The sequence below is a fragment of the Copadichromis virginalis genome, linkage group LG23 (assembly GCF_057382275.1).
Source record: "Copadichromis virginalis isolate Kocher_CV1m ecotype Utaka linkage group LG23, C_Virginalis_male_GT1.1, whole genome shotgun sequence".
Taxonomy (NCBI): domain Eukaryota; kingdom Metazoa; phylum Chordata; class Actinopteri; order Cichliformes; family Cichlidae; genus Copadichromis; species Copadichromis virginalis.
This window is the reverse complement of record NC_140639.1, coordinates 19,068,234-19,096,101: the sequence shown is the minus strand read 5'-3', so window position 1 is coordinate 19,096,101 and position 27,868 is coordinate 19,068,234. Positions and strand designations below refer to the sequence as shown.

At 40.3% G+C, this 27,868-nt stretch overlaps 1 protein-coding gene across 1 annotated transcript; it reads right to left on the bottom strand.

The window, feature by feature from the left end:
• Nucleotides 1-5,513: 5,513 nt before the first annotated feature.
• Nucleotides 5,514-8,730, bottom strand: LOC146680616 (secretory phospholipase A2 receptor-like). Its single transcript, XM_085448748.1, has 4 exons — nucleotides 8,682-8,730; nucleotides 6,950-7,257; nucleotides 6,281-6,567; nucleotides 5,514-6,186 (listed from the first exon to the last, which is right to left on the bottom strand). The coding sequence occupies exons 2-4, from the start codon at nucleotides 7,221-7,223 to the stop codon at nucleotides 5,998-6,000; spliced, it is 750 nt and encodes a 249-aa protein (XP_085304874.1). The 5' UTR covers nucleotides 7,224-7,257; nucleotides 8,682-8,730; the 3' UTR covers nucleotides 5,514-5,997.
• Nucleotides 8,731-27,868: the final 19,138 nt, after the last annotated feature.

The window sequence follows — 27,868 nt, the reverse complement described above, 5'->3', positions numbered from 1 at the left end:
AGGTCGCTTCCACTTTGGCAGGATACTAAGAATCTTTATGAAACTTTTTCTGTTTGTCTAACTCTATGAGCACCAGCTTTCCAAGGGAGGTTGGACATGATATGCTAAAGTGTGACACCTGAAATAATGACAAAAGCTCTGAAAATACAGAGAGGAGCTTCAAATGTGTATGATAATCACAACACAGTTACTGCAGAGGTGAGCACAGTTTAGAAATGGAGTTGGGTTTCACACTCACTGCGCCTCTGTAAAAAGATGGTGCAGCTTTTTGAGATGTGTACGTTTGCTCTCTCGAGCTGTACCAAACAGCTTCATGTAGATCAGGGGTGGGCAATTCCAGGCCCCGAGGGCCGGTGTCCCTGCAGGTTTTAGATGTGTCCTTGAACAAACACAGCTGATTTAAATGGCTAAATTAGCTCCTCAACATTTCCCGATGTTCTCCAGAGGCCTGGTAACAAACTAATCATGTGATTCAGGTGTGTTGACCCAAGGTGAGATCTAAAACCTGCAGGGACACTGGCCCTCGGGGCCTGGAATTGCCCACCTCTGATGTAGATGTTGTTAAAAGTGGTGGCAAAGGCTAGTTTGCCAGTGAAAATCAAAAAATTCCTGATGAATAGAGAATGATATTAACCCAAAGATATCATGAGAAATCATTTCAAATTTCAGTAGCATTTGTACTACAGTAATAATGTGGTAATGCTGGAATAATAAGGTGGAAAAAAGATGCTAATGGTATTGACCATAAACCAATAACCTTAAAAATGTTTCTCAGTATTGTTTACCAGATAAAACAAAATGGATATTCAACCTTGTGCTACATGAACCAGCAATGATAATAAGCCCAAAACCATGTAAAGTTCCTGACACAGGGGCACAGGTTGGCTTAGTTTGTCTGGTACAGATTGTTGTTCTTACAGGCTCTCTCCTCCCATGTGGGCGGATCCTGGGGTTTCCTGCTCTTCAGCTGGACATGCCTGATTGTTATCTCATTCATCAGAGCCAGTATGAAAGAACCAGCCAAACCATCCAGTTTGTGCCAGCTAGTCTGCCTCTCATAGGTGATGACAGGGAACTTATGTGTTTTTTTATTTGTTTCCTGTATTCCTCCTGCTGAATAAAAAAATGAAGGAACACTAAAAACTGCACATGAACAATATTTGTTATTCAATGAAGTTCAGCTCACAAAAGAGGAGTCTCAGCAAAAGAATGACATCCGTGTATGATTTTAGTTTTAAACTTCAAAATGTTAATCTAGGGACCTTTGCAATCATCCAACCATGATCCACGTTCCCTGGTATTCCTTTAGGTTTTGCTTTGTTTCTGAAAAATACTCCTTCCTGTCACATTTACAGTTTGAAATAAGCATTTCAAATCATTGAACTGTTATTTGACCTCTGTATATTGTGTTCACATTGATATGAGTAGTGCAAATACAGTGGGGCAAAAAAGTATTTAGTCAGCCACCGATTGTGCAAGTTCCCCCACCTAAAATGATGACAGAGGTCAGTAATTTGCACCAGAGGTACACTTCAACTGTGAGAGACAGAATGTGAAAAAAAAAAAAATCCATGAATTCACATGGTAGGATTTGTAAAGAATTTATTCGTAAATTAGGGTGGAAAATAAGTATTTGGTCACCTCAAACAAGGAAAATCTCTGGCTCTCACAGACCTGTAACGTCTTCTGTAAGAAGCTTTTCTGTTCCCCACTCGTTACCTGTATGAATGGCACCTGTTTGAACTCATCATCTGTATAAAAGACACCTGTCCACAGCCTCAAACAGTCAGACTCCAAACTCCGCCATGGCCAAGACCAAAGAGCTTTCGAAGGACACCAGGAAAAGTATTGTAGACCTGCACCAGACTGGGAAGAGTGAATCTACAATAGGCAAGCAGCTTGGTGTGAAAAAATCAACTGTGGGAGCAATCATCAGAAAATGGAAGACATACAAGCCCACTGATAATCTCCCTCGATCTGGGGCTCCACGCAAGATCTCATCCCGTGGGGTCAAAATGATCATGAGAACGGTGAGCAAAGATCCCAGAACCACACGGGGGGACCTGGTGAATGACCTGCAGAGAGCTGGGACCAAAGTAACAAAGGTCACCATCAGTAACACACTACAATGGCAGGGAATCAAATCCCGCAGTGCCAGACGTGTTCCGCTGCTGAAGCCAGTGCATGTCCAGGCCCGTCTGAAGTTTGCCAGAGAGCACATGGATGATACAGCAGAGGATTGGGAGAATGTCATGTGGTCAGATGAAACCAAAGTAGAACTTTTTGCTATAAACTCAACTCGTCGTGTTTGGAGGAAGAAGAATACTGAGTTGCATCCCAAGAACACCATACCTACTGTGAAGCATGGGGGTGGAAACATCATGCTATGGGGCTGTTTTTCTGCCAAGGGGACAGGACGACTGATCCGTGTTAAGGACAGAATGAATGGGGCCGTGTATCGTGAGATTTTGAGCCAAAACCTCCTTCCATCAGTGAGAACTTTGAAGATGAAACGAGGCTGGGTCTTCCAACATGACAATGATCCAAAACACACCGCCTGGGCAACAAAGGAGTGGCTCCGTAAGAAGCATTTGAAAGTCCTGGAGTGGCCTAGCCAGTCTCCAGACCTCAACCCCATAGAAAATCTGTGGCGGGAGTTGAAAGTCCGTGTTGCTCGGTGACAGCCCCAAAACATCACTGCTCTCGAGAAGATCTGCATGGAGGAATGGGCCAAAATACCAGCTACTGTGTGTGCAAACCTGGTAAAGACCTATAGTAAATGTTTGACCTCTGTTATTGCCAACAAAGGTTATGTTACAAAGTATTGAGTTGTATTTTTGTTATTGACCAAATACTTATTTTCCACCCTGATTTACGAATGAATTCTTTACAAATCCTACCATGTGGATTCATGGATTTTTTTTTCCACATTCTGTCTCTCACAGTTGAAGTGTACCTCTGGTGCAAATTACTGACCTCTGTCATCATTTTAGGTGGGGGAACTTGCACAATCGGTGGCTGACTAAATACTTTTTTGCCCCACTGTATACTTTTTTCATATCACTGTTACTAAAGGCCACCAGATTGTGATGTTTGTGATTTCACAAAGACCTACAGTCCTTCAGAAGTTTCTGCTGGAAAAGGTTTCCTTTCTTTTTATCTTCAAAACTTTTCCTGCTGAGTTTATGGTCTTAGACACCCATAGACTTGCAAACCCTTATTACACCTTTGTTTTTTATTTATTACTTTTTCTTAGAGGGAAACTATCCAGGATAGAAATGTAATTTACAGAATAAGTAGGTGTAAATTCTGGGTTTCAAAGTCTGTTCAGGCTGTAGATCAGAGAAAACAGAATAACTAATTGTTACATCCCCACATGAAAGCTAGGCAAAGAGGGTGGGGGACAGTAACAATTGGATCCGGATTGGAATGAATAGGACGCCAGGCGGAGGTGTTTAACACAAAATGAATCTTTATTATAATCAATTAACCCATATAAACAGTAACAAAAGAAAGAGGCAGAAACACTGCTTTAATGATAAATCAGACAGGCCAGCCGAAGGAACGGTGGCCGCTTCAACTAGGAAGCTGCTATGCTGTTCTTAGCAATAAAACCAGGTAGGCCAAACCAAGAAATGGAGGTCGCGTCACTTAAGAAAAACTGCTGCTCAGTTGAGAGTTACTCACAAAGAGCCACGACCGACCGAATCCACCAGAAGCCTCTCCCACACCGGCACAGCTCTCCTCCAGCTTATATCACCTCTGGAGGGTAATTGGTGGTAAACAAGGGCAGATGAGCAGCAGGTGTGTCCTAAAGGAGAAGGCAGGGGCAGAGAGAGGGGGAGGACAACACCACGCCCACACGCTCCCACAGCCTCACAGGATGTAACACTAACGCACAGGATCAAGCACACAAAACAAACAGTCTTCACTTTTTAAACAGAATATGACAGAATGAGAACACAGTTTGAAATGAACATCTATATATATTTAAACATTAACGCATCAAAACATACATAAACATGAAACAATGTTAATTAGATTATAAGAGTTTTAGACTGACCTGTTTCTTACTTTCACCTATTTTTTTTTAGCATTTGGTTGCAGTTAAATGTTGACCTTTCTCCCTCCGTCTTTTTTCTCAGCCACCTCACCAAGCAAGATGTTCAGCATTAACTCTAAAGACTCACTTACACTTTGCCTGCATGTACATGAGAAATACAGCATGATATAGGCACAGAGACGAGGAGAGAGAGAGAGACGGAGCATAGACTAATAGCCAAAAGTTTGGACACACCTTCTCATTTAATGTTTTTCTTACTTTTCATGACTACTTATATTGTAGATTCTCACTGAACGCATCAAAACTTTGAGTGAACACACGGAATCATGTAGTAAACAAAAATGTGTGAAATACCTCAAAACATGTTTTATGTTTTCTTATCCTTTGATTTAATTACTGCTCAATGACGTTCATGAGGTCGTCACCTGAAATGGTTTTCCAACAATCTCATTAGGAACCAAAGATCTGGACTCATCAAACCATGCACAGATTTCCACAGGTCTAATGTCCATTACTTGTGTTTCTTGGCCCAAACAAATGCTTTTTGGGGACACATTCAAAGTTGACTGACCTAGACCTTCTGTAATGTAATGATGGACTGTTGTTTGTCTTTACTTAGCTGATTGGTTCTTGCATATTACAGTATAAATTCTAACCATTCTCAAATAGGGCTGTAAGCTGTGTACCAACCCAACTTCTGCATAACACAACTGATGGTCCCAACACCATTAAGGAAATTCCACAAATGACCCCTGACAGGGTACACCTGTGATATGAAAACCATTTCAGGTGACTACATCATGGAGCTCACTGAGAGAAGGCCAAGGGTTTGCAGCTCTGTCAACAAAGCAAAGGGTGGCTACTTTTAGGAATCTAAAATATAAAACGTATTTTAAATTTTTTCTTTGCTACATTATTCCATATATATTGCTTGATATATTTGATGTCTTCAGTTTGTATCTACAATGAAGAAAGTAGTAAAAATAAAGAAATAAAAAGGTAGAAGAATATTAGTGCTGGCTTTGCACGTGCCTGAGCATGAATGTGCACGTGTACTACCCATCATTGGAATCATTCTCCTATTGCCTGACCCAGTTCCAGCCAAGCTTTATAATTACCTCAAGATACTTTGGTATGCAGAGAAATTTATAGTCAACTTAATGACTGCAAGATGCAGCAAATTGCGAAAATGTCTTCTTCTTTTGATTACCTCCAGATAATCAGTTAGTCAAAATGATTTGATTACCTGACTTTCCCTCTTAATTCCTATGTACGTAGTTAGAGTGTACTTCTCGAATTCTGTAAAACATTTTTTTTCAAAAGGAATACAAGACGGCCTGTTTTAGATGTAAAAAAAGCCTCATAGCAGTGAAAGTAACCATATGGTTCCCTCACCACTGCTTATAAAGACAAAAATAATTGCTTAACTGCACATTAATCTTTATTTAATATCTTTATTGACTTGAGACAACTTTTAAATTATGTATAGTCCAGTATTTACTTGACATGTCACACAACTACATTAGGAAAATAACACATATAACAAGACGTTATGATTTTTCTGGTTTGCATTAATCTATCATCATTGTATAATCTAACAGTATGAAAACATCTCATCACTATTTCTCACCTTTTCAATGTACTGACTATATTAACTGATATATTTGTAACATGCATCATGAATGAAGGTACAATTATTCTAACTCAAAAACTTTTAACTGGTAGTGTAAAGTGTTTGTCAGGTTCCCATTGTTCTTGGAATTTCTAATTTTGGACTCACTCATATACCTGAGTAACGGTTCATTTTTGTTTAACCCTGTCTGTGGAGTCTGCTTTGGATTATTTCTCCTGTTTACTTTGACACACATGTATCTAAGTGTCATAAGATGGAAAGGTAAGTACAGATATATCAAATTTTTACTTAAGTACAGTACTTAATTCATTTTGGAACAGAGAAAGTTCCTTTTCTGCTGGCAGTTTCTTATGCCGTAGGGTGAACGACCATTCTTCTCGAGGACGCCACAGAGGCCCTCGGTTGGGCATTTTGGGATATCCTTATATTGCATTTCTTCTCCACCCACCCACAGCCACTCACCAGCCAGGTTACACAGGCCTGTCCACACCTGCCAACAGTAAACAAAGAGAAACAAACAAAGTTACAGTAAGTATAGTTATGAGTCTCTCACCAACACAAACGCATGCAGAAAACTGCCCAACCTCATCAGTGGTAGCCTCTTTTGCGGTCTCTCGTGCAGTGGTGTAGTCATCTGGAGTGATCAGGGAGGCCAGGTCATAGCCGTGGTTCCTGTATGAAGAGGCTGGATCTTCTGTGACCACTCCATCCAGAGACCTGCAGTGTTCTAATGCCTCCTCCCATGTTTTATTCTCCTTCACCAGAATCAGCTTTTCCTCATAACATAGGAAATCACGTTTTTCATCACACTTCTTGCTTTCCCATTTTCCGTCGCTTTTTCTGTTCACACAGTTTTCATCCTCTTTTGGTGCTGCAAGAAGTCGAAGTACAATAGAGAAAAAAAAACTGGGATAGATTCCAGAGATGTTTTAAAGGTCTATTCAACTAGATTCAGTATCAAATCATTTTACCAGTACAGTGTTTATGTGTGTAACAAACCCTCCTTGCTGAAGTTCCAGCTGAAACAGTTGGTTTGGGACTTCGTGAAACTCACTACAGTCAACACTGTGATAGACAACACTGCTCCACACTGTAAATCTGATCCTTTCTCACCACTTAAATTGTTGAATGCTCAAAATATCTCAAATCGATTTCAGGTCACAATGCAAATAAGTTTGGAATAATTACCAGTAAGTTTGGTCTTGTAAGCCAGGTAACATCTAAGGAGTAAAAAACATAGTATGAGAATTTACCGCCATCCCATGGTGTGAAGATGGCTATTTCGTCTCCTCTGGACCATTTCCATGGACTTTTTGCATCCTTCCGGGACAAACCGATCCATCCAGAGTACTGTAAAGCTTTATTCTCTTCTGCAGTTCTCACTCGGACCAAGTCAGTGTGGTTCTTCCTGCAGAATGTTACTGCCTCTTCCCAGGTATACTCGTAAGGTTTATTATAAAACTTGATGTCCAGCAGATGTCCACACACGGGGAAAAGAATGAGCAAGAAGCCAACGTGCTTCGTCATTGTGTTTTTCACAGGAGAAAAGTGGACAAAAAGCCTGCACAGACAGGACACAGAACAGAAATTTTATAGTGAGGAAGAGCAGCGTCTGCTGTGTCCACATAACGCTCTACTGATAAATGCTGGGAACAATAAACTCTTCATTAAACACAACTAGAGTAAATTGCACAGATATAGGTGCTTGTGTGTTTAAAGGAATCAATAAAACATTTCAAATTTCAAGTGAAATGTCCTATTATTTAAAAAGAAAAGAACACAAAACAATAGAAATACTAATTTAAATAAATTGTTGTAATGACATTTACAAAATAAGAGTGCAAGTGAGAGCAAACTGAATAGTGAGATAGCTTTTGTCTTTTGTTCTTCTTTGGCGGATCATACACTGTGTTCAGTGTCTGATCCCTTTGTCACGATCCTGGGTCATCTGACCCAGCATATTGAGTTTTAGTTTATTTTGATGTTTAAAGAGCACTAACAGTGTAGACCAGTCTACATGGATCTTTGATGACATAAATAGCATTTTGGTTATTTCAGGTTAATTCCTCTATAAACGGCTGTTTCAAAAATGTAGATGTAATAACTCTTTAGCAATTAAGTGTCATGATCTGTCTTGGTTCCCCGTCTCGTTAGTTAGACTATGTTCAGCTGTGTTCCCACCTGTGGTCTATTCCTTCGTTTGCCTTGTGCTTTTAATGTCTGCCTCTTCCTCCGCTGGTTGTTGTGATCACCCTGAATGCTGGGTTTTCTGCTAGTCTGTCTGTTTAGTTTAAAGTGTTTTCCCAGTTTTAGTTTATCATTAATAATTCCAGCAATAAAGCTGTGTTTTGAGTTTAGTTTGGATTTTGGGTCCATTCCTGGCTGCCTAACACAGCTGTTATGACACCAAGTACTTTCAGACACTACAGTGACTGTGGTCCAGTTTATACAGGAATACTTCTTTAATGAGCTGCCTTTTTTAATTATTATTATTTTTATCTATACTTGTTCCTATATCTATGTGACAGTTTAATTAATCATGGTTTTCAATCACTGACATGAAAACAGGAGTTAAACCAATTCAGTTCTCTTTCAGTTGAGCTGTGTTTATTGTCACTTTGCTCACTACATATTTTGTCAGCTATAAATTTTACTACTATTTGCTGTCAGTCAGTGTAAAACATTACAACAAAATCAAAATCAGACAAAGACGTAATGTGTTAACCTAAGTCTCAGATGGTTGTTTTAGTGAAATTGCTCTAAAATGACAAAAGAAAAATTAGAGAATGAGTTGTACATGCATACATGCTAGTCTCAGGAAGTTAAACTGCTTTTAATATACAGTTTCAGCAGATTAAAACTGAAATCAGCCCAACTGATAAAGTCCACAACTTACGTGGCTATCACACTGTTTTCTCTTCATCTCTTTATAAATATAAGTCTCTGTCATTCATTCATCGGACCTGTTTGTACAGCAGCACTTACCTTGGTAGACGTTAGGGAGGCTTTGAAATTCACTCCGGTTATGATCCCTCTATATCAAGTCTGAAAAGATACCAGTGGTGATTCAGAGCTTCATGCAAAACCTCCCACCTATTTCCATCTAAATTGATTGATAGCTCTGGCGTGGCATCCCACAAGCCATTTAAATCAAAAGCAAAGCAGCATCATTCAAATTCACTGTTTCTGGATATTTACTTTACTTTGTCCCTTCATAGAATGTTCAGGGATCATGTAGTGTAAACCACCACACCCTACTAACAGAAAGCTGTCAAAGGTGGGGATTTTGTGTTTGAGTGATGTTGAAATCGCTAGAAAGATGACAGAAATTACTTAGAGAGACTTAGAGACTTAGACAGTTTTACTGTGCAGTTTCTTGCACAAAGAAATTGTGTGGCTGGACCACAAGGTGCAAAAGTAAAGAAGGGAAAACAATATACAATGAGGGAAAAAAATAAATAAAAAGCAATATATATGTATACATATATGTGTGAGGGGAATTTTATACATGGTGTATGCGTAGGAAACATTGAAACAGAAACATTGTGGGGCTGTATACAGTTACATAATATAGTTATATAATATAATAAATAAAATAAAATAAGGGTGGAGTGGCGATGGTCATTTAGGGTGGGGATGGTGATTCCAATGAGAAAAAAATATTGCACAACATATGCCTTAAAACATTTTTTTTTTAAACGTTTGTTTTTTGTGTTTTAATATTTCTGTTTACATAATAATAGTGATAATATATGCACAACAATTGCTTATTCTTATATATATATATATATATATATATATATATAAGGTTAAAGGTTAAAGGTTGTAATCCTGGAAAAAGTGCGGGACGCCCTGCTAATTGTGGTTTGCTGCCTTTATTTGAAGCTATTTCATGGAAATACCAGTGATTACAGCAGCTTCAAGTAAAGGTAAAGTTAGTAAACCACAATTAGCAGGATGTCCCGCACTTTCTCCATTCAAGGTTCACAACCTTTAACTGCCTCATTAATGTAATAGGTTTACCTTAGCTTATATACTGCTCAAAAGAAAGTATAGGACCAAGTCATTTAAACTTAGATGATACTGATCTGGTCAGTTAAGTAGCAGAGGAGGTTATTAATCAGTTTCAGCTGCTTTGGTGTTAATGAATTTAACAACAAGTGCAATAGAGGGGCAACAATGAGACAACCCCAAAAACCAGGAAAGGTTTTACAGGTGGAGGCCACATTTTTAACTCCTCATCTTTTCTTTCTTACTTTTCTTATTCGGTGGTGAAACCTGACTTGCTACGTGGTGTAGCTAGCCACCACGTAGCACATCATTATATACCAGCTATCCCAACTTCATTAACCCTACAGACATCACTACTGTTCTGTCTTCATTTATGCTGGAAGTGATAGCAGAGCGGTATTTTTGAATTTTTTCAGAAATCCCTCAGTCAGAACATGGTATATTATGTTTAGGTGGAAACTAGTGAGCTAACTTCCTGCTAACTTCTAATTCTAAAACTTCTAACTTTTAGAAATGTTCATTTGACTTTGGGACATGAAGTGGAGTTTGGACAAATGACAGCTAATGATGTCAGACTTAAAGACCGGATAAGCCAGTTTGAATATTAAGCTCACATTATTCAAATCCGTCCATGCCTCAGTGGTACTGTATACGGTAGACATGTTTTTTTCTCCATTAACCTTGGTTTATTATTCAACCAAATTAGTTTATTTACCTTTGTGTGTTTGTATGTGACGAAAGAAAGCTTCATCTCAACATTAACAATGATTATTCACTAGTCTGTGAGTTTTAGTATAACAGCATGTTAGAGTACTCATCATTCTTTACTAACTTAATTTTCACTCCTACTGCAGTAAATATGGTATGTAATTTTGCCTAAAATGACTTGACAAAAACATGATATGTTAAGTATGTTCAAAGATGGATTCCACTTTTGCTATGATTTCCTAAATGCAAATGTAGAAGGATGAATATTACAGGGAGTGCAGAATTATTAGGCAAATGAGTATTTTGTCCACATCATCCTCTTCATGCATGTTGTCTTACTCCAAGCTGTATAGGCTCGAAAGCCTACTACCAATTAAGCATATTAGGTGATGTGCAACTCTGTAATGAGAAGGGGTGTGGTCTAATGACATCAACACCCTATATCAGATGTGCATAATTATTAGGCAACTTCCTTTCCTTTGGCAAAATGGGTCAAAAGAAGGACTTGACAGGCTCAGAAAAGTCAAAAATAGTGAGATATCTTGCAGAGGGATGCAGCAGTCTCAAAATTGCAAAGCTTCTGAAGCGTGATCATCGAACAATCAAGCGTTTCATTCAAAATAGTCAACAGGGTCGCAAGAAGCGTGTGGAAAAACCAAGGCGCAAAATAACTGCCCATGAACTGAGAAAAGTCAAGCGTGCAGCTGCCAAGATGCCACTTGCCACCAGTTTGGCCATATTTCAGAGCTGCAACATCACTGGAGTGCCCAAAAGCACAAGGTGTGCAATACTCAGAGACATGGCCAAGGTAAGAAAGGCTGAAAGACGACCACCACTGAACAAGACACACAAGCTGAAACGTCAAGACTGGGCCAAGAAATATCTCAAGACTGGTTTTTCTAAGGTTTTATGGACTGATGAAATGAGAGTGAGTCTTGATGGGCCAGATGGATGGGCCGGTGGCTGGATTGGTAAAGGGCAGAGAGCTCCAGTCCGACTCAGACGCCAGCAAGGTGGAGGTGGAGTACTGGTTTGGGCTGGTATCATCAAAGATGAGCTTGTTGGGCCTTTTCAGGTTGAGGATGGAGTCAAGCTCAACTCCGAGTCCTACTGCCAGTTTCTGGAAGACACCTTCTTCAAGCAGTGGTACAGGAAGAAGTCTGCATCCTTCAAGAAAAACATGATTTTCATGCAGGACAATGCTCCATCACACGCGTCCAAGTACTCCACAGCGTGGCTGGCAAGAAAGGGTATAAAAGAAGAAAATCTAATGACATGGCCTCCTTGTTCACCTGATCTGAACCCCATTGAGAACCTGTGGTCCATCATCAAATGCGAGATTTACAAGGAGGGAAAACAGTACACCTCTCTGAACAGTGTCTGGGAGGCTGTGGTTGCTGCTGCACGCAATGTTGATGGAACAGATCAAAACACTGACAGAATCCATGGATGGCAGGCTTTTGAGTGTCCTTGCAAAGAAAGGTGGCTATATTGGTCGCTGATTTGTTTTTGTTTTGTTTTTGAATGTCAGAAATGTATATTTGTGAATGTGGAGATGTTATATTGGTTTCACTGGTAAAAATAAATAATTGAAATGGGTATATATTTATTTTTTGTTAAGTTGCCTAATAATTATGCACAGTAATAGTCACCTGCACACACAGATATCCCCCTAAAATAGCTAAAACTAAAAACAAACTAAAAACTACTTCCAAAAACATTCAGCTTTGATATTAATGAGTTTTTTGGGTTCATTGAGAACATGGTTGTTGTTCAATAATAAAATTATTCCTCAAAAATACAACTTGCCTAATAATTCTGCACTCCCTGTATATGTTCTGGTTGATCCCACTTTTAGTCAGGTGCATTAGGGGGCGCCAGCTGAGCATCACGTACCTGTTGTTATCTCCTTTCGGTCACCTGACTTCCAGTGCTGCCTCAGCCTGAATTGGCAGTACTCGTGTTGATTGTTGTTCATGTTACAGAGATCACCCGTGGATTCCCTTCCTGAAGCCCCCATCGTGGCTGGTATGTGTTGATTTGGCGCATGTGTACCAGAGTGGCCTCCTATGAGCCACTCTGTTAATATATCGAGTGACACCATTTAACTGGAGGTGTGGGCCTTAGTGGGCGTCCAGTAGCTTTACACCAGGGTCGCTACGGCTTTTCTACGCTGAGCTAACAGACGTACTGCTGCTTTGCCTTTCCCCGTCTGTTTCCATTTGCAAGGGTTCTTTTTCCCTGCTGCTGCCAGCCTCTTAAGAATGGACATCAGCGTGGACAGCGGCTACATACATGCCGGCTACGGGAGTCCACTGGCGTGCATGTTGATGTCGTTTAATGATTAAATTAGAATAGTCGGGCAGACGGCAATTTGGAATAATACGGTGAGTACATCCGCTCCAGATTTAAGGTTTTGTTTAGTTTGTATGTCTGGATCTCTTTTTTTGGAATATATTATAATTTTCTTTGTTTCTTTTATTCAGATGCGGAGGGCCAGACGTGGAGGAGACTGGGGTGCCTTGGTGGTGGGATCCTTTGAGTATTACACACCTGTGTTTTTAGTTCATTAGTGTGAGCCTGTGACAGTGCGCTGCACTTGTGTATCGGTGAGTTTTCCGTTTTTTTGAATTGTTTTTGTGTGTGGCATTCCTGTCCCTCCACTGGTAACCCCCGGCTCTGAATACTTTTTAGAATATTTGTATATTGATATGTGTGCTTGTGCTTTTATATGCTGTTTTAAATAATTATTAATAAATTGTCAACCTGTTTTATCATTGAACCACGTCTCTGTATTGAGTATAACGAACCTAAGTACCTTCTTGGTGATTAGTATCATCTTGATCCAGTACTCTCTGGGTGAAATTCCCAGGGTGGCGTTGGCTGTTAAATTGTGAAGAGTATTTATTCCGTCCCCACCTCCTGCTGCCACACAAATGTATGAGTGCAGCATCATTACTTCTTGGAGGTGTTATAAGAGAATAAGTTATAGAAAACACAGACGTTAAATCACAGACAGAGAATGAAGCACAAAGCTCAATCATGCGCATACCCTTCTGAGACAGTATTCTGGAAAAGGCATAAAATGTCACTGTGTGTGTGTGTGTGTGTGTGTGTGTGTGTGTGTTTGTGTTTTATGTGTACAGATTTTACTTAATTATTACTCATGATATAACATTGTCCAGACATGCCCTGTAAGGACATGAGGAGGAAACGGTGACAAAAGGAGCTGTGTGAGGCTGCTAAAGGCAGTGGATCCCTCCCCACCTGGATTAAAAAGAGCACAGGCAACAATAACACACATACCAGTTGTTGCATTGCAGACTTATTCAAGTATAAAAACAATAATAAACACAATTGCAGTGTTATAGTTCTATAACATGTTTCCATCATTGCTTTATTATGGATTAGTTGCAAGAGCTGTTAAGTGTGGATAATTAAATAATAGATTGATGCAATAGCAAATTGGGCGTTTTTCTGAGATGGACAGCAAGTGGAGAATGATGGGGGGGCAACCAGGTGAGAAGTACAAAGATAGTCAAACATGGTGGTCGAATGGCGTTGTTTGCATGACTGCTGCTCATACTAGGGAGCTACAGTTACTTGAGGTAACCATGAATGCCAACTTGTACTGTGACATACTCAGGCAGAGCATGATCACCTCCCTTCGGAAACTGGGCCACAGGACAGTATTCCAACATGATAACAATCCCAAACACACCTCCAAAAGGACTGTTACTTGCTAAACAAACTGAGGGTAAAGGGACTTGACTGCCCAATCATGTCTCCAGACTTAAACCCAATTGAGCATCTGTGGGGCATCCTCAAATTGAAGGTGGAAGAGCAAAAAGTCTCTAACATCCACCAGCTGTATGATGTCATCATGAAGGAATGGAAGAGGATTCCAGTGGCACCCTCTGAAGCTCTAGTGAAGTCCATGCCCAAGAGAATTAAGGCAGTGTTGGAAAATAATGGACATTGACACTTTGGGCACTGTTTGGACATTTTCACCTAGGGGTGTACTCACTTTTGTTGCCAGTGGTTTAGACTTTAATGGCTGTATGTTAAGTTATTCTGAGGTGACAGCAAATTTATACTGTTATACAAGCTGTAAACTGACTACTTTATATTTTATCTAAAGTGTCATATCTTCAATGTTGTCCCATGAAAAGATATAATAAAATATTAACAAAACAGCCCTTATTACAATTTTAGACAAAAAAATACAGGAAAAATATACAATAACTTCAGTCTTTATCTTTAACTTTGTGTTAAACACATGGTGTTCCACCCACAACAGAGAAAATGTCGGATCCAAAGCAGCTGCTTTGAGGTACACTGGATCTGAAAAGGGAGCAGTGATCCCATCTTCAAATCAAATCAAATCAAATCACTTTTATTGTCACATCACATGTGCAGGCACACTGGCACAGCACATGCGAGTGAAATTCTTGTGTGCGAGCCCCACAAGCAACAGAGATGTGCAAACACAACAACACAAACGAGCAAAATACAAGAATGGCCAACCTGAAACTAATAAATATATGTACAATATATAATAGTGTATGCATTTCTGGATGTGTATACTAAATATTTTCCTACGTGTGTGTGTGTGTGTGTGTGTGTGTGTGTGTGTGTGTGTGTGTGTGTGTATACACATTTTTACAAATTAAATAGTAAAAAAAAATAATAATAAATAAAAATAAATAAATAAATAAATAAATAAATAATAATAATAATAATAATAATAATAATAATAATAATAATAATAATAATAATAATAATAAAATATACAGAGTTGAATATGTGCAAAACAAGTGGCATTTATATACAGTGTGGAGTGCATAATGTTGAAGTTCCAGTAGTGAAGCTGAGGTGTCTATGACGTGTTCAGCAGTCTGATGGCCTGATGGAAAAAGCTGTCTCTCAGTCTGCTGGTACGGGACCGGATGCTGCAGAACCTCCTTCCTGATGGAAGCAGTCTGAACAGTTTATGGCTGGGGTGACTGGAGTCCTTGATGATCCTCCCCGCTTTCCTCAGGCAGCGCTTCCTGTAGATGTCTTGGAGGGAGGGAAGCTCACCTCCAATTATCCGTTCAGAGCACCGCACTACTCGCTGGAGAGCTTTGCAGTTGTAGGCGGTGCTGTTGCCATACCAGGTGGTGATGCATCCAGTGAGGATGCTCTCAATGGCACAGTGATAGAAGGTCCTGAGGATGCGGGGGCTCATGCCGAATCTTTTCAGTCTCCTGAGAAAGAAGAGGCGCTGCTGCGCCTTCTTCACTGTTTTGTTTGTGTGTACTGACCACGTAAGATCCTCAGCCAGATGTACGCCAAGGAACCGGAAGCTGCTCACTCCCTCCACAGCAGCGCCGTTGATGGTGATGGGGGTGTGTACTTCTCTGCACCTCCGGAAGTCCACTATCAACTCCTTTGTCTTTGCGACGTTGAGGGTGAGATGGTTGTCTTGACACCAGTGGGTCAGGGCGCTGACCTCCTCCCTGTAAGCCGTCTCATCACCGTTGGTGATAAGACCCACCACTGTAGTGTCGTCCGCAAACTTCACAATGATGTTGGAGTTGTTAGTGGCTGTGCAGTCGTAGGTGTAGAGTGAGTACAGGAGAGGGCTCAGTACACACCCCTGTGGAGCACCAGTGTTCAGTGTGATGGGGGATGAGGTGATGCTGCCCAGTCTGACCACTTGGCGTCTGTCAGACAGGAAGCTAAGGATCCAGCTGCAGAGGGAGCTGCTCAGTCCTAGATCCTGCAGTTTCCTGTCCAGCTTCGAGGGAACGATGGTATTGAATGCTGAGCTGTAATCTACAAACAGCATCCTCACATACGTGTCTCTCTTCTCCAGGTGTGACAGGGCAGTGTGTAGTGTCAGGGCTATGGCATCATCAGTGGACCTGTTGTGGCGGTATGCGAACTGTAGAGGGTCCAGTGAGTCGGGTAGTGCAGAGCAGATGAAGTCCCTGACCAGCTTCTGGAAGCATTTGCTTACGATGGGGGTCAGGGCTACAGGTCGCCAGTCGTTCAATGAGGAGATGGTGGAGGATTTGGGTACAGGGACGACGGTGGCCATTTTGAAGCAGGCTGGGACTACAGACAGAGAGAGGGAAAGGTTGAAGATGTGCGTGAACACTCCAGCCAGCTGAGCCGCGCATGACCTGAGGACGCGGCCGGGAAACCCGTCCGGACCAGTAGCTTTGCGTGCGTTCACCTTCCTGAAGCACTTCCGCACATCCTCCTCAGACACAGTGTGCGCACTGACGTCATCCGCGGTGCGCACACTGTCTGGTCTCATGGTGTTTGCTGCGTCGAATCTAGCGTAGAATACGTTTAGATCCTGACACAGAGAGGCCGTGGTCTGCGGTGTGCTGGTTTTCCCTCTAAAGTCTGTGATCGTGTTTAGTCCCTGCCACATACTCCGAGGGTTGTCAAACTGTTGCTCCACCCTGTCCCTGTACTCACGTTTGGCTGCTTTGATCGTCTTCCTGTTGGGGGAAAACTCTGTAAAAGACCCAGGAGAAATAAAGACACAATGAGACAAAGTTACTTTCTTTATCAAACGTGTACACGGGTGAGCTGCTAAGGACAACTCACACCATGCACAGTGGCTTGGTAATTTTTATAGGAAAGACAGTGAGAACAGGATAAGAAAATACAAAACAAATAAAATAAACAACTCCATATGTGGCGCTAGTCTCGTCAGCAGAGAGCTGGGAGAAGGCTGTGAGAGATAAAACAATCTAAAACAATATGTCCCAAAACAGTATGTCTTTGCTGAGAAAGTCTAAAAAGATAATTCTAAACTAATCTAACCATAGACAAAAGGGCATGCTTGCACATTTAAAAGAAGGTAAAGAAACATAGAAACATTTTTCCTGTAACACTTCCGGAGTTGGTAATGTGCGTGTTTGTGGTCCGATGTGTTCGCGGAGGCAAAGGCGGTGTTCCGTGCCGCGCGAACATCTCCGTTAATCCAGGGTTTTTGATTTGGGAAGGATTTGACTGTTCTGGATGGGACGACATCTTCCACGCATTTCCTGATAAATCCACAGACTGAGTCTGTGTATTCATCAATGTCTCTGGCGGCCACGTGAAACATTTCCCAGTCTTCTGCTCTAGCCATTCGCACACTGATAAAGATTCCAAGAAATCTTTTGTTCAAAGCTTGGAGACTCCTGAACAGACCATTCAGAAAATGTACGTGAGGCTTCCGTTTCTCAAGGTGGTGATTGAGGGACAGCACGGATGGAACAACAGCACTGATTCGTGATGATTTTCTTACCTTGTGCCTAGGGATGGGTATTGATAAGATTTTAACGATTCCGATTCCATTTTCGATTCTGTTTAACGATTCGATTCCTTATCGATTCTCTTATCGATTCTTATTTTTAAAAAAGGAGAACACTAAGGTCGATTAGCTTAGAACTTTGTTTTATATCTTCTCTTTGAACAAGATAGAAATTTAGGAGTAACATGGCCTTACAAACCCAACAGTGGGATCTTAAGAGATCCACAGCCTACGGCTCTTCAATGGGGTGTCACAGGGTCCCCAGGAAAAAAAACGTATATGTAAAATAATAAAATAAATATTCTCCTGTAGCAATAACAAAGTTTAACATAAATTATTCTGTAGCAATTACACAAGAATATCCAGTAATGTCCCTACCTACAATTAAACACATTCACTTACCAAAGTGAAATCGGGGGCATCTGCTGTGGCAAATGGGTGCAAGCCTTTGACCACAAACTTAGACATTGCTGGGTGACATTCGTCTATCCTGGCCTGAAAGGAGACGCTACCGGTAGACTGCAGCGAGAACTGCCAGCATCTGAGCCAGCCAGACTCTGTCTGTCTCATCATGGTTATCTAAATGCAACGCACAGTAATAGCAGGTTTTGTAATAAGGTAAATCGCGCTAACATAATATGCAATGCTAATTGATTAGTTACCTGCAGTATTAACGGGAGAGGACGTGGAAACGCTACCGCTGCTGCTGGGTTGAGCTTCGCTAGTCCGGAGCGGATCAAAAACACGACATTCGTTGAAAGCAATCGCGTGTTTTTTGAGCAAATGCTTTTGCATATTCGTAGTGTTTCCTCCCTTTGATGAAATCTCTACTTTGCAAGTATTGCACGTTGCCCTGTTGTCATCCTTTCTCATAAAGTGTAACCAAACTTTTGAGCGTTTGTGCCGCTCAGGCGCCGTGTTTCCTACTGGGTAAAAGACGCTACTCAACGTGATGACGTCATTCGGGGCGACTGGAATCGATAAGGGAATCGTTTTTAAAAGTGGCAAACGATTCCAAGGAATTGAAACAGTGGGAACCGGTTCTCAACAAGAACCGGTTTTCGATACCCATCCCTACTTGTGCCAAATCTGTTGCTTCTCCAAAAGGCTTCAAGATATCCACCATCTCCTTCAACAGATTCCACTGTTGTGCTATGAATAATAACTCCCTGTGCCCAGCCATTTCAAGAACAGCAAAGAGTTTTAAGTTTTTACATTGGACAACTGCCTTTACTTGTCTGAGTGTTGAATTCCATCTTGTGATTACAGCAGCAGGGATCGCTTTCTGTTCACCAAATTCAGCTTCAAACACATCTTTGAATCTTGTGCTTGTGTGCAGTAGAGAGCTGAGTTTAGATAACTTTGAAAGAGAAGGAGATGCCACTTTGGTCTCTGACAACCCATCTCTCACAACCAGCTGGAGTGTGTTTGCAAAACACTGCAGGTGCTGGTTCTTTGCCATAGCAGTACCTACTGTTTCCTGATCTTCCAAGGTTAAGTTGTGCCAGAGTTCTGGGTCTCAAGGTGATCTCCATCATTATCATATTCCTCACCTTGCTCAGTGGGGAAGCGCACAGTGAATGCTTTTCGCATATTGGCAGTATTGTGAGTAATTATATAGTCGAGTTCAGTGTTTCCCAACCGCTGTGCTGCGGCACATAGGTGTGCCGTGAGAAATGATCAGGTGTGCCATGGAAGATTATCTGGTTCCACCTGATTAGTACTCGAAGCGACCGGCGTGATTAACAAGCAGAATAATTACATTCTCTTTCACTACAGGGCAGTACAACCTGCTCTAATTAAATGGGCTGCCAACTGCCAGTAAAACAGAAGAAGATAAAGAAGAAATTATGTAATAGTCATGCTGTGAGTGAGACAACGCAGCGCAATATATAAATATAAAAAATTAATATTTGAAAAGAAAAAGTAGTCAATCTGACCTCGGTCCTGGAAAAAATTCCGACCCTGGTTAAGGCCCTAGCATGAGTAGTGTCAGAAGAAAGCAAAAGTGGTATACTGGGGACAAACTGAACCAATTCCGCTATGCCTGGTCCACAGGAAAAATGATCAATATGCTTTTTGTGACATTTGTGTTTGATAGTGTTCCTTGTGATTATTTTATTTATTTATTTATTTATTTTCCAATGTGAAATATGTGCCGTGGCTCCAAAAAGTTGGGAAACACTGGTCTAGTTTATCTTTGATGTTGCATTTGTCACATATAGCTTCAAATTTCTCACAGACTCTGTCACCAGTGTGTAACCCACTGAAATGGTCAAAGGCCAGCAGTTTGGGTTTCAGCTGTATCCTCTCTGTCTCTTTCTGTATCCAGTACACAGTGATACCAAGGAAACTCCTCATCTTTTCGGTCAAATGTCCACAGTAACTGAAACATGATCAGTCTCGCTCAACTGAGTTTTTACCATTGAAGGTTTCTCAGCAGCAAGGTTCTCTGTTTTTGATGTAATTGTTCTGTGACTGTATTTGCCGTCAACTACTGTCAGAAAGTGCCAATTGTTTTCCACAATAGACAGGGGCAGGTTGCAACCAATAATCTAGTCACTTAATAATGCATTTGTGATGACTTTCTGCTGTGGATGACTCACGCTGGCACAAGTGTCCAGAAATTGTGATATGGAAGGTTGAGGTTCATTTGTGATCCTCTTTTTCATCTGGTGTTCTTCAAATCTGGTAGAGGTAAGCATATTAAACTGATGTCAGAAATTCCATTACAGCCATTCATGAATTGCATTTGACTTTAAGTTGTTCCTACTAATCCTAAATAAATATCAACACTTAAATCCTCATAGTTTTCAGACAATCAAAAAAATTATAAAAATGATTTCAAATCAAAACACTTTTCTCAAAACTCATACTGCATATAGTTCTAATAAGCAATGTTTAGCATCCCTGTTTAGAATAACTAACGTTTGTAAATAAACAACAGCTAATACGATATGAGCACTCAAAATATTTTATGTGATATATTGACATAAATGACAGAAGAAAAGGCCATGTATAGCAAGGCTACTCAATTACACACTAAGATGGGCCAGACTTTTTTAACCAAGAAATTTCACTGGGCCAGACATTGCATTTGGCCTGTCCGTAACAGATAAAAGCCATGCAAAAGTTAAACACCGCAATGCACTAATTGCAAATTAAGTTGTTTGGAATTTTGATTTGATGGTAAAATAAATATTTGTCAGTCTAAGCGGGGTTAGATCTACAGGGTTAATGATGGGGAGGAGATGGTAAGAAAATGTCTTCCCTGAGTTCGGCTACAGAACCCACTTTCTGAAACGGACCTTCGCTCACCATTCACTGACAATTCTGAGCTAACAAGCTGCATGTTATTCTTGGATGCACTTGTAGGACCTGATTTAAAATAGCATGACAAAAATATCATACATGTTAAAACCAAACAGTATCATCAATGTAGCCTGGAGAACATTTGCTAATAAGATGAAGTTAGCTACCACCTACCACTCTTTATGCAACTTCAAATGTCGGACAAAGTTGGAAGTTGTTCCGTCTCCGTCTGTGATTCTCTTCTTGCATGTTCTGCATATAACATTACGTTTTTTTTATTGACTACTTTGTAGTTTATTTACTGAAAGAAATTACTCTTGGGAGCATTTTTGGCTTGAGCATTTTGTTTTTGTTTTTTAAAATCTGGTTAATTTGATTGGCTATGCTACAGCTCACGCACACATACATACGGAGTGTGGTAAGAATTAATGAACTGAATTAATGATACACATTTTTTATATAATATGTGTGTAAAATTTTAGATTTGGGGTAAAATATCAAGTCTTTTCAAGTAAACAGGTTCAAGTCCAAAGTCATTGGTGTAAAAGTCCAAGTCAAGTCACAAGTCTTAGAACATTTTTTCAAGTCAAGTCTAAAGTCATAAAATTAATGACTCGAATCCAAGTCATGTGACTCGAGTCCACACCTCTGTTTATATGTGATCCCTCCGAGTGGGTAGAGCCTCTCAGGCTCTGTATTTTATTGTTCCGTTTAAAGAAATTAATAAAGTGGTTTGAAATTTCAAACTCGAACCCTGTGTGCTCTTTAAAAGCTGGTAGTACAAAACACAGCCATATTTTCATCCAGAAAGGTTGAATTTTAGTAAAAAAAAAACAAACAAAAAAACAACGCTCTCTAGTTTGATACTGTCATTACAGACACAGTGGATGTTTAAAGCCTTTGGGCATGCATTTAAAAGGCAGTAGGTCTCATTATCAGCTGGAAATATTAAAGCCATAAAACAACTTTTGAGAGAAGCTAAAAACCATTAAACAATGACAGTGTTGGGCCTGTTCTGTCATGAGCAGCTGTGTGCAGGCAGGAGACGAGGGCCCAAACACACACTTCACAGAGGCGAAAATGTGAACTCAAAAGCAGCTTTATTGGTGACACAAGAGAAAAGGTACAAAACTAAACTAAACTGGGAAACTCTAGGAACTAAGCACATGGGGAAGAGCACGTGGAAACACGCACAACTATGAGGGAGACGCTTGCTGTGTCCAAATTCAGGGGTAGCATGCTTTGAAGGCTGCATCTGTAGGCAATGGTGTCACAGCAATGCAATAAAGGCTGTCCAAATTCAAAGAGTCCTCCAAATGTGGCGACAAATGCGTCCTGCTTTTCCCCAGATTTGAAGGATGGGTCAGGTGTTACTACTGTGTGCTACTACTGCACATTCACCCAATGTATATACTACATATATATATATATATAATATAATTTTTTTGCACATGTCGAGGAGCGTGTCAGGCTACATTTCACTGTGTGTTATACTTGTATAACTATGCATGTGACAAATAAAGAACCTTGAACCTTGAACCCTTGTATCCTTCATGGCCCACCATATCCCAGGATTCATTGCGGGTCATACAGGAGATTTTTTCTCACAACAATCGTGGACAAAGTGGGAGTTAATGCGGGAGAGGGATACACCTTTAAATGTAAGTATATGAAAATCTGATGGTACAAAAGTTACATTTTTATAGCGGCTGTGTTGTTAGGCTTTGGGCATTTGCTTATGGTTATTTTTTAATTAAAATAATCTTTTTAAAAATTGCCCGTAAACTAGCTTGTATGGTGGGTCCCGCAGTTTTTCACGTATTGCTGCTCACACACACCTAATTTAGATTTTTTCAAATGAACCTTTTTGTGATATGTTTTAGGGAACAAAGACCAAACGGCTCAATTTATTAAAATGAGAGGAGAAAATGATCACCGGTCCACTGGGGTGAAGAATTTTGCCACTGTGGCATGGAGGTACAAGAATAAATCAATTTACACATCATATTCATATGAGTATGGTTTTAATAACCATCATGCTATACAGAACCTGTGATGTCCAGACGGTATTCCTCTTGTTTTCTGCTGTGAACACTTTTGGGTTTAGGGATTAACATAGTTGCCATGGTTTCCTTTCTTCTCTTATTTTTGTGTGTGATCAGGACAATTCTGGAGAAGATGATCCTGCAGGGGAAAGTCAGCCCCTTGCACGCCAGAAGACATGGGCAAATTTAAAAAGAATACAATGTATGTGTGTTATCAAGAAGATAATTCTTAAGAACACAAGTTAATAAACGTACAATTACTGTCCTAATTTCGTCTATCCCTGAGGACAATCGAGAGCCAAGCACAGCAGTGGGTGACCAAAACGACAGCGATGAGGAATGTGTAATCCACGTTAATCTCGTTAAAATGACTTTAAGCCATAACTGCATTAACGCGGCAAATCTCCATTAGCGAGTTAACGCGGATCGCCCTGTGCGTTCATCTCGTCATTTTAACGAGATTAACACTGACAGCACTAGTAATAAACCAACTGTTGGGGTCATGGAATTTACACTTTAGGGTAACACAAGACCCAGTGCAGACTCTTTATACACTCCAACGACTCATCTCTCCGTAGTATGAACACAAACTCTTCTGGTCTGCTCATGTGAGGTACAGTAGTTGTTCCATCATATCTCACTCCTTAGATAATCATTACTGATTAACAGTAACAGTGTGTCTGTAGGGACTGTACAGATTAAGTCTGAAAAATTCTACGGTAGATTTGTTGTCTAGAAATTGATATAAAGACATCAAAAATTATGATTTCACAATTTTACAAGTTTAATGTCGTGTTCGAAGTAGTATGGGCCGTATCCTAAAGGAGATGTGAGGTGGTGCAAGCTCTGAAATAATTTTGCCCCCAGTCGCAATGCTGATTGACAACATCAAGAACCAGACTCTGAGATAAGTGAACTGAAACTCCATTCATTTGGTAAGCATGGCAGAAAATCTTGCAGTAGAATTGGGTCTTTGTCTCAAAAATCAAGAACTGGCTGTGAGAAAACACTGAAGTTCAGGTCAATTTTCTCTTCTTTGACACAAAACAATCCACATAAATGTTGTATCAGTGTTACATTTGTTTAAATATTGTTCCATCTGAAAACGTATGCATTTGAGAACAAAGATGTAATTAGCTGTGAATGTTGTACAAACTATTGCAGTACAGACCTGCATGCATTTTTATACATTATACATGTTATTGCAATAAAGAAAGTTAATGCATACGTTTAACTTGTTGGTTTTCTTTAATGCCATTAATATGCATACTAAGGAGCTTGGAAAGGATGTGACTAGAGTTCTTTAAGTTCCTTGAAGACATTTCACCTCTCGTCCTCAGTTCTAAAACCAAATGGTGGAGAATCCCAGGTATTTAAGCCTGAGTTGGAGTTGGCTCTTAAGCGGATGACTGACATACTATCAATCACTTGACTCATCACATGAGCCAAGGTTTGAAAAAGGTGTGTGTCATTACCACCAGAGGTTTCAGGTGAAACCACTGTATGACCTGGCCACACCTTAACATGTGAACTATTAAGGCCACCAAATGCAACATGTGAGTAAGGGTTGACGCACCTGGGAAGGGATCTCAATACTGGATTATAGATGGCAGTTAGCTGTTGTCGTAAGCCACCCACTGTTTTCACAGATGGTCGTTCACAGTGGACATAGATGGCCTCTTTCACTCCTCTTTCAAACCGTCTGCCTTCTCGGCCCAAAACATGAAAATTGACATCTTCGAAGAGTGACCTTTATGCTTCCTAAAGAATGGCTTCTTGTTGCACTGAAACTACTATTAGCAAACCCAACAAGCAAGTTAAGGACGCTCAACATACAGGGAGTGCAGAATTATTAGGCAAGTTGTATTTTTGAGGAATAATTTTATTATTGAACAACAACCATGTTCTCAATGAACCCAAAAAACTCATTAATATCAAAGCTGAATGTTTTTGGAAGTAGTTTTTAGTTTGTTTTTAGTTTGAGCTATTTTAGGGGGATATCTGTGTGTGCAGGTGACTATTACTGTGCATAATTATTAGGCAACTTAAAAAACAAATATATACCCATTTCAATTATTTATTTTTACCAGTGAAACCAATATAACATCTCCACATTCACAAATATACATTTCTGACATTCAAAAACAAAACAAAAACAAATCAGCGACCAATATAGCCACCTTTCTTTGCAAGGACACTCAAAAGCCTGCCATCCATGGATTCTGTCAGTGTTTTGATCTGTTCACCATCAACATTGCGTGCAGCAGCAACCACAGCCTCTCAGACACTGTTCAGAGAGGTGTACTGTTTTCCCTCCTTGTAAATCTCGCATTTGATGATGGACCACAGGTTCTCAATGGGGTCCAGATCAGGTGAACAAGGAGGCCATGTCATTAGATTTTCTTCTTTTATACCCTTTCTTGCCAGCCACGCTGTGGAGTACTTGGACGCGTGTGATGGAGGATTGTCCTGCATGAAAATCATGTTTTTCTTGAAGGATGCAGACTTCTTCCTGTACCACTGCTTGAAGAAGGTGTCTTCCAGAAACTGGCAGTAGGACTGGGAGTTGAGCTTGACTCCATCCTCAACCCGAAAAGGCCCCACAAGCTCATCATTGATGATACCAGCCCAAACCAGTACTCCACCTCCACCTTGCTGGCGTCTGAGTCGGACTAGAGCTCTCTGCCCTTTACCAATCCAGCCACGGGCCCATCCATCTGGCCCATCAAGACTCACTCTCATTTCATCAGTCCATAAAACCTTAGAAAAACCAGTCTTGAGATATTTCTTGGCCCAGTCTTGACATTTCAGCTTGTGTGTCTTGTTCAGTGGTGGTCGTCTTTCAGCCTTTCTTACCTTGGCCATGTCTCTGAGTATTGCACACCTTGTGCTTTTGGGCACTCCAGTGATGTTGCAGCTCTGAAATATGGCCAAACTGGTGGCAAGTGGCATCTTGGCAGCTGCACGCTTGACTTTTCTCAGTTCATGGGCAGTTATTTTGCGCCTTGGTTTTTCCACACGCTTCTTGCGACCCTGTTGACTATTTTGAATGAAACGCTTGATTGTTCGATGATCACGCTTCAGAAGCTTTGCAATTTTGAGACTGCTGCATCCCTCTGCAAGATATCTCACTATTTTTGACTTTTCTGAGCCTGTCAAGTCCTTCTTTTGACCCATTTTGCCAAAGGAAAGGAAGTTGCCTAATAATTATGCACATCTGATATAGGGTGTTGATGTCATTAGACCACACCCCTTCTCATTACAGAGTTGCACATCACCTAATATGCTTAATTGGTAGTAGGCTTTCGAGCCTATACAGCTTGGAGTAAGACAACATGCACTCCCTGTAATATTCATCCTTCTACATTTGCATTTAGGAAATCACAGCAAAAGTGGAATCCATCTTTGAACATACTTAACATATCATGTTTTTGTCAAGTCATTTTAGGCAAAATTACATAACATATTTACTGCAGTAGGAGTGAAAATTAAGTTAGTAAAGAATGATGAGTACTCTAACATGCTGTTATACTAAAACTCACAGACTAGTGAATAATCATTGTTAATGTTGAGATGAAGCTTTCTTTCGTCACATACAAACACACAAAGGTAAATAAACTAATTTGGTTGAATAATAAACCAAGGTTAATGGAGAAAAAAACATGTCTACCGTATACAGTAACACTGAGGCATGGACGGATTTGAATAATGTGAGCTTAATATTCAAACTGGCTTATCCGGTCTTTAAGTCTGACATCATTAGCTGTCATTTGTCCAAACTCCACTTCATGTCCCAAAGTCAAATGAACATTTCTAAAAGTTAGAAGTTTTAGAATTAGAAGTTAGCAGGAAGTTATGCTTAATTGGTAGTAGGCTTTCGAGCCTATACAGCTTGGAGTAAGACAACATGCATGCAGAGGATGATGTGGACAAAATACTCATTTGCCTAATAATTCTGCACTCCCTGTACACCGGATGCAGTCTTCTGTGAGTGGTAATCAGTTTATTTTCTCATTAGGCCCTTTTATGTTTATCACTTTATCTAGAGAATCTGTACACTTGTGTTTGTTGGCGCAACCAACTATGTTGTTGCATTAAATGTTCTGGGCAACATCCACATGCTAGTAGAAACGGTCTTGTAAAGGTCCTTGTGCTATACTGGTATCAGTCTGTTTGAATGTGTTCTTATTTAGTTTTTACATTCAGCATTTAGAAATGCTGTTTGCATTCTGCATTATGTAATTCACACATTTTTATTGAACTGTAAGAAACTATATACAATTTTCACAGTTTAACATCAGACAAAGATCTGTTGTTTAAAGAGAAAGCATCAAATCATGTCTGCTTTTAGAGACAGGATTTGATAGACCAGAATTCATGTCAGCAGTTTGATCCGCATTTTGTCATGTCCTAAAAATGAACTTAATATAAGGTTAGTTTTAGATTTTTAGATTTTAATCAGGTTAAGTTACCATATTTTTACCTACTAGTGTGAACTCACAGAGCCCAAGACTCAATTCAAATGTCTCCAAGTTTCAAAGGTTGTCAGTTTTGTGCACCGCATTAAAATTTGAAAAATAATTTTCTGTCTTGTGCGCATGAACATGTGCATCTGTGTTGCAATGCTGCCACCTGCTGGACCGAGCTAAATTATCTAAGGCAAAACAGTCTCACCTTGAACTTGAATCCAGCTCTGCTCTTTATTTTCATTAATAATCAAATAAAAACAAACTATCACACAGAGGTTGCTCTTGCTCTGTTTACACTGTGATAGGCTTTGCAGCAACGCTCACAGT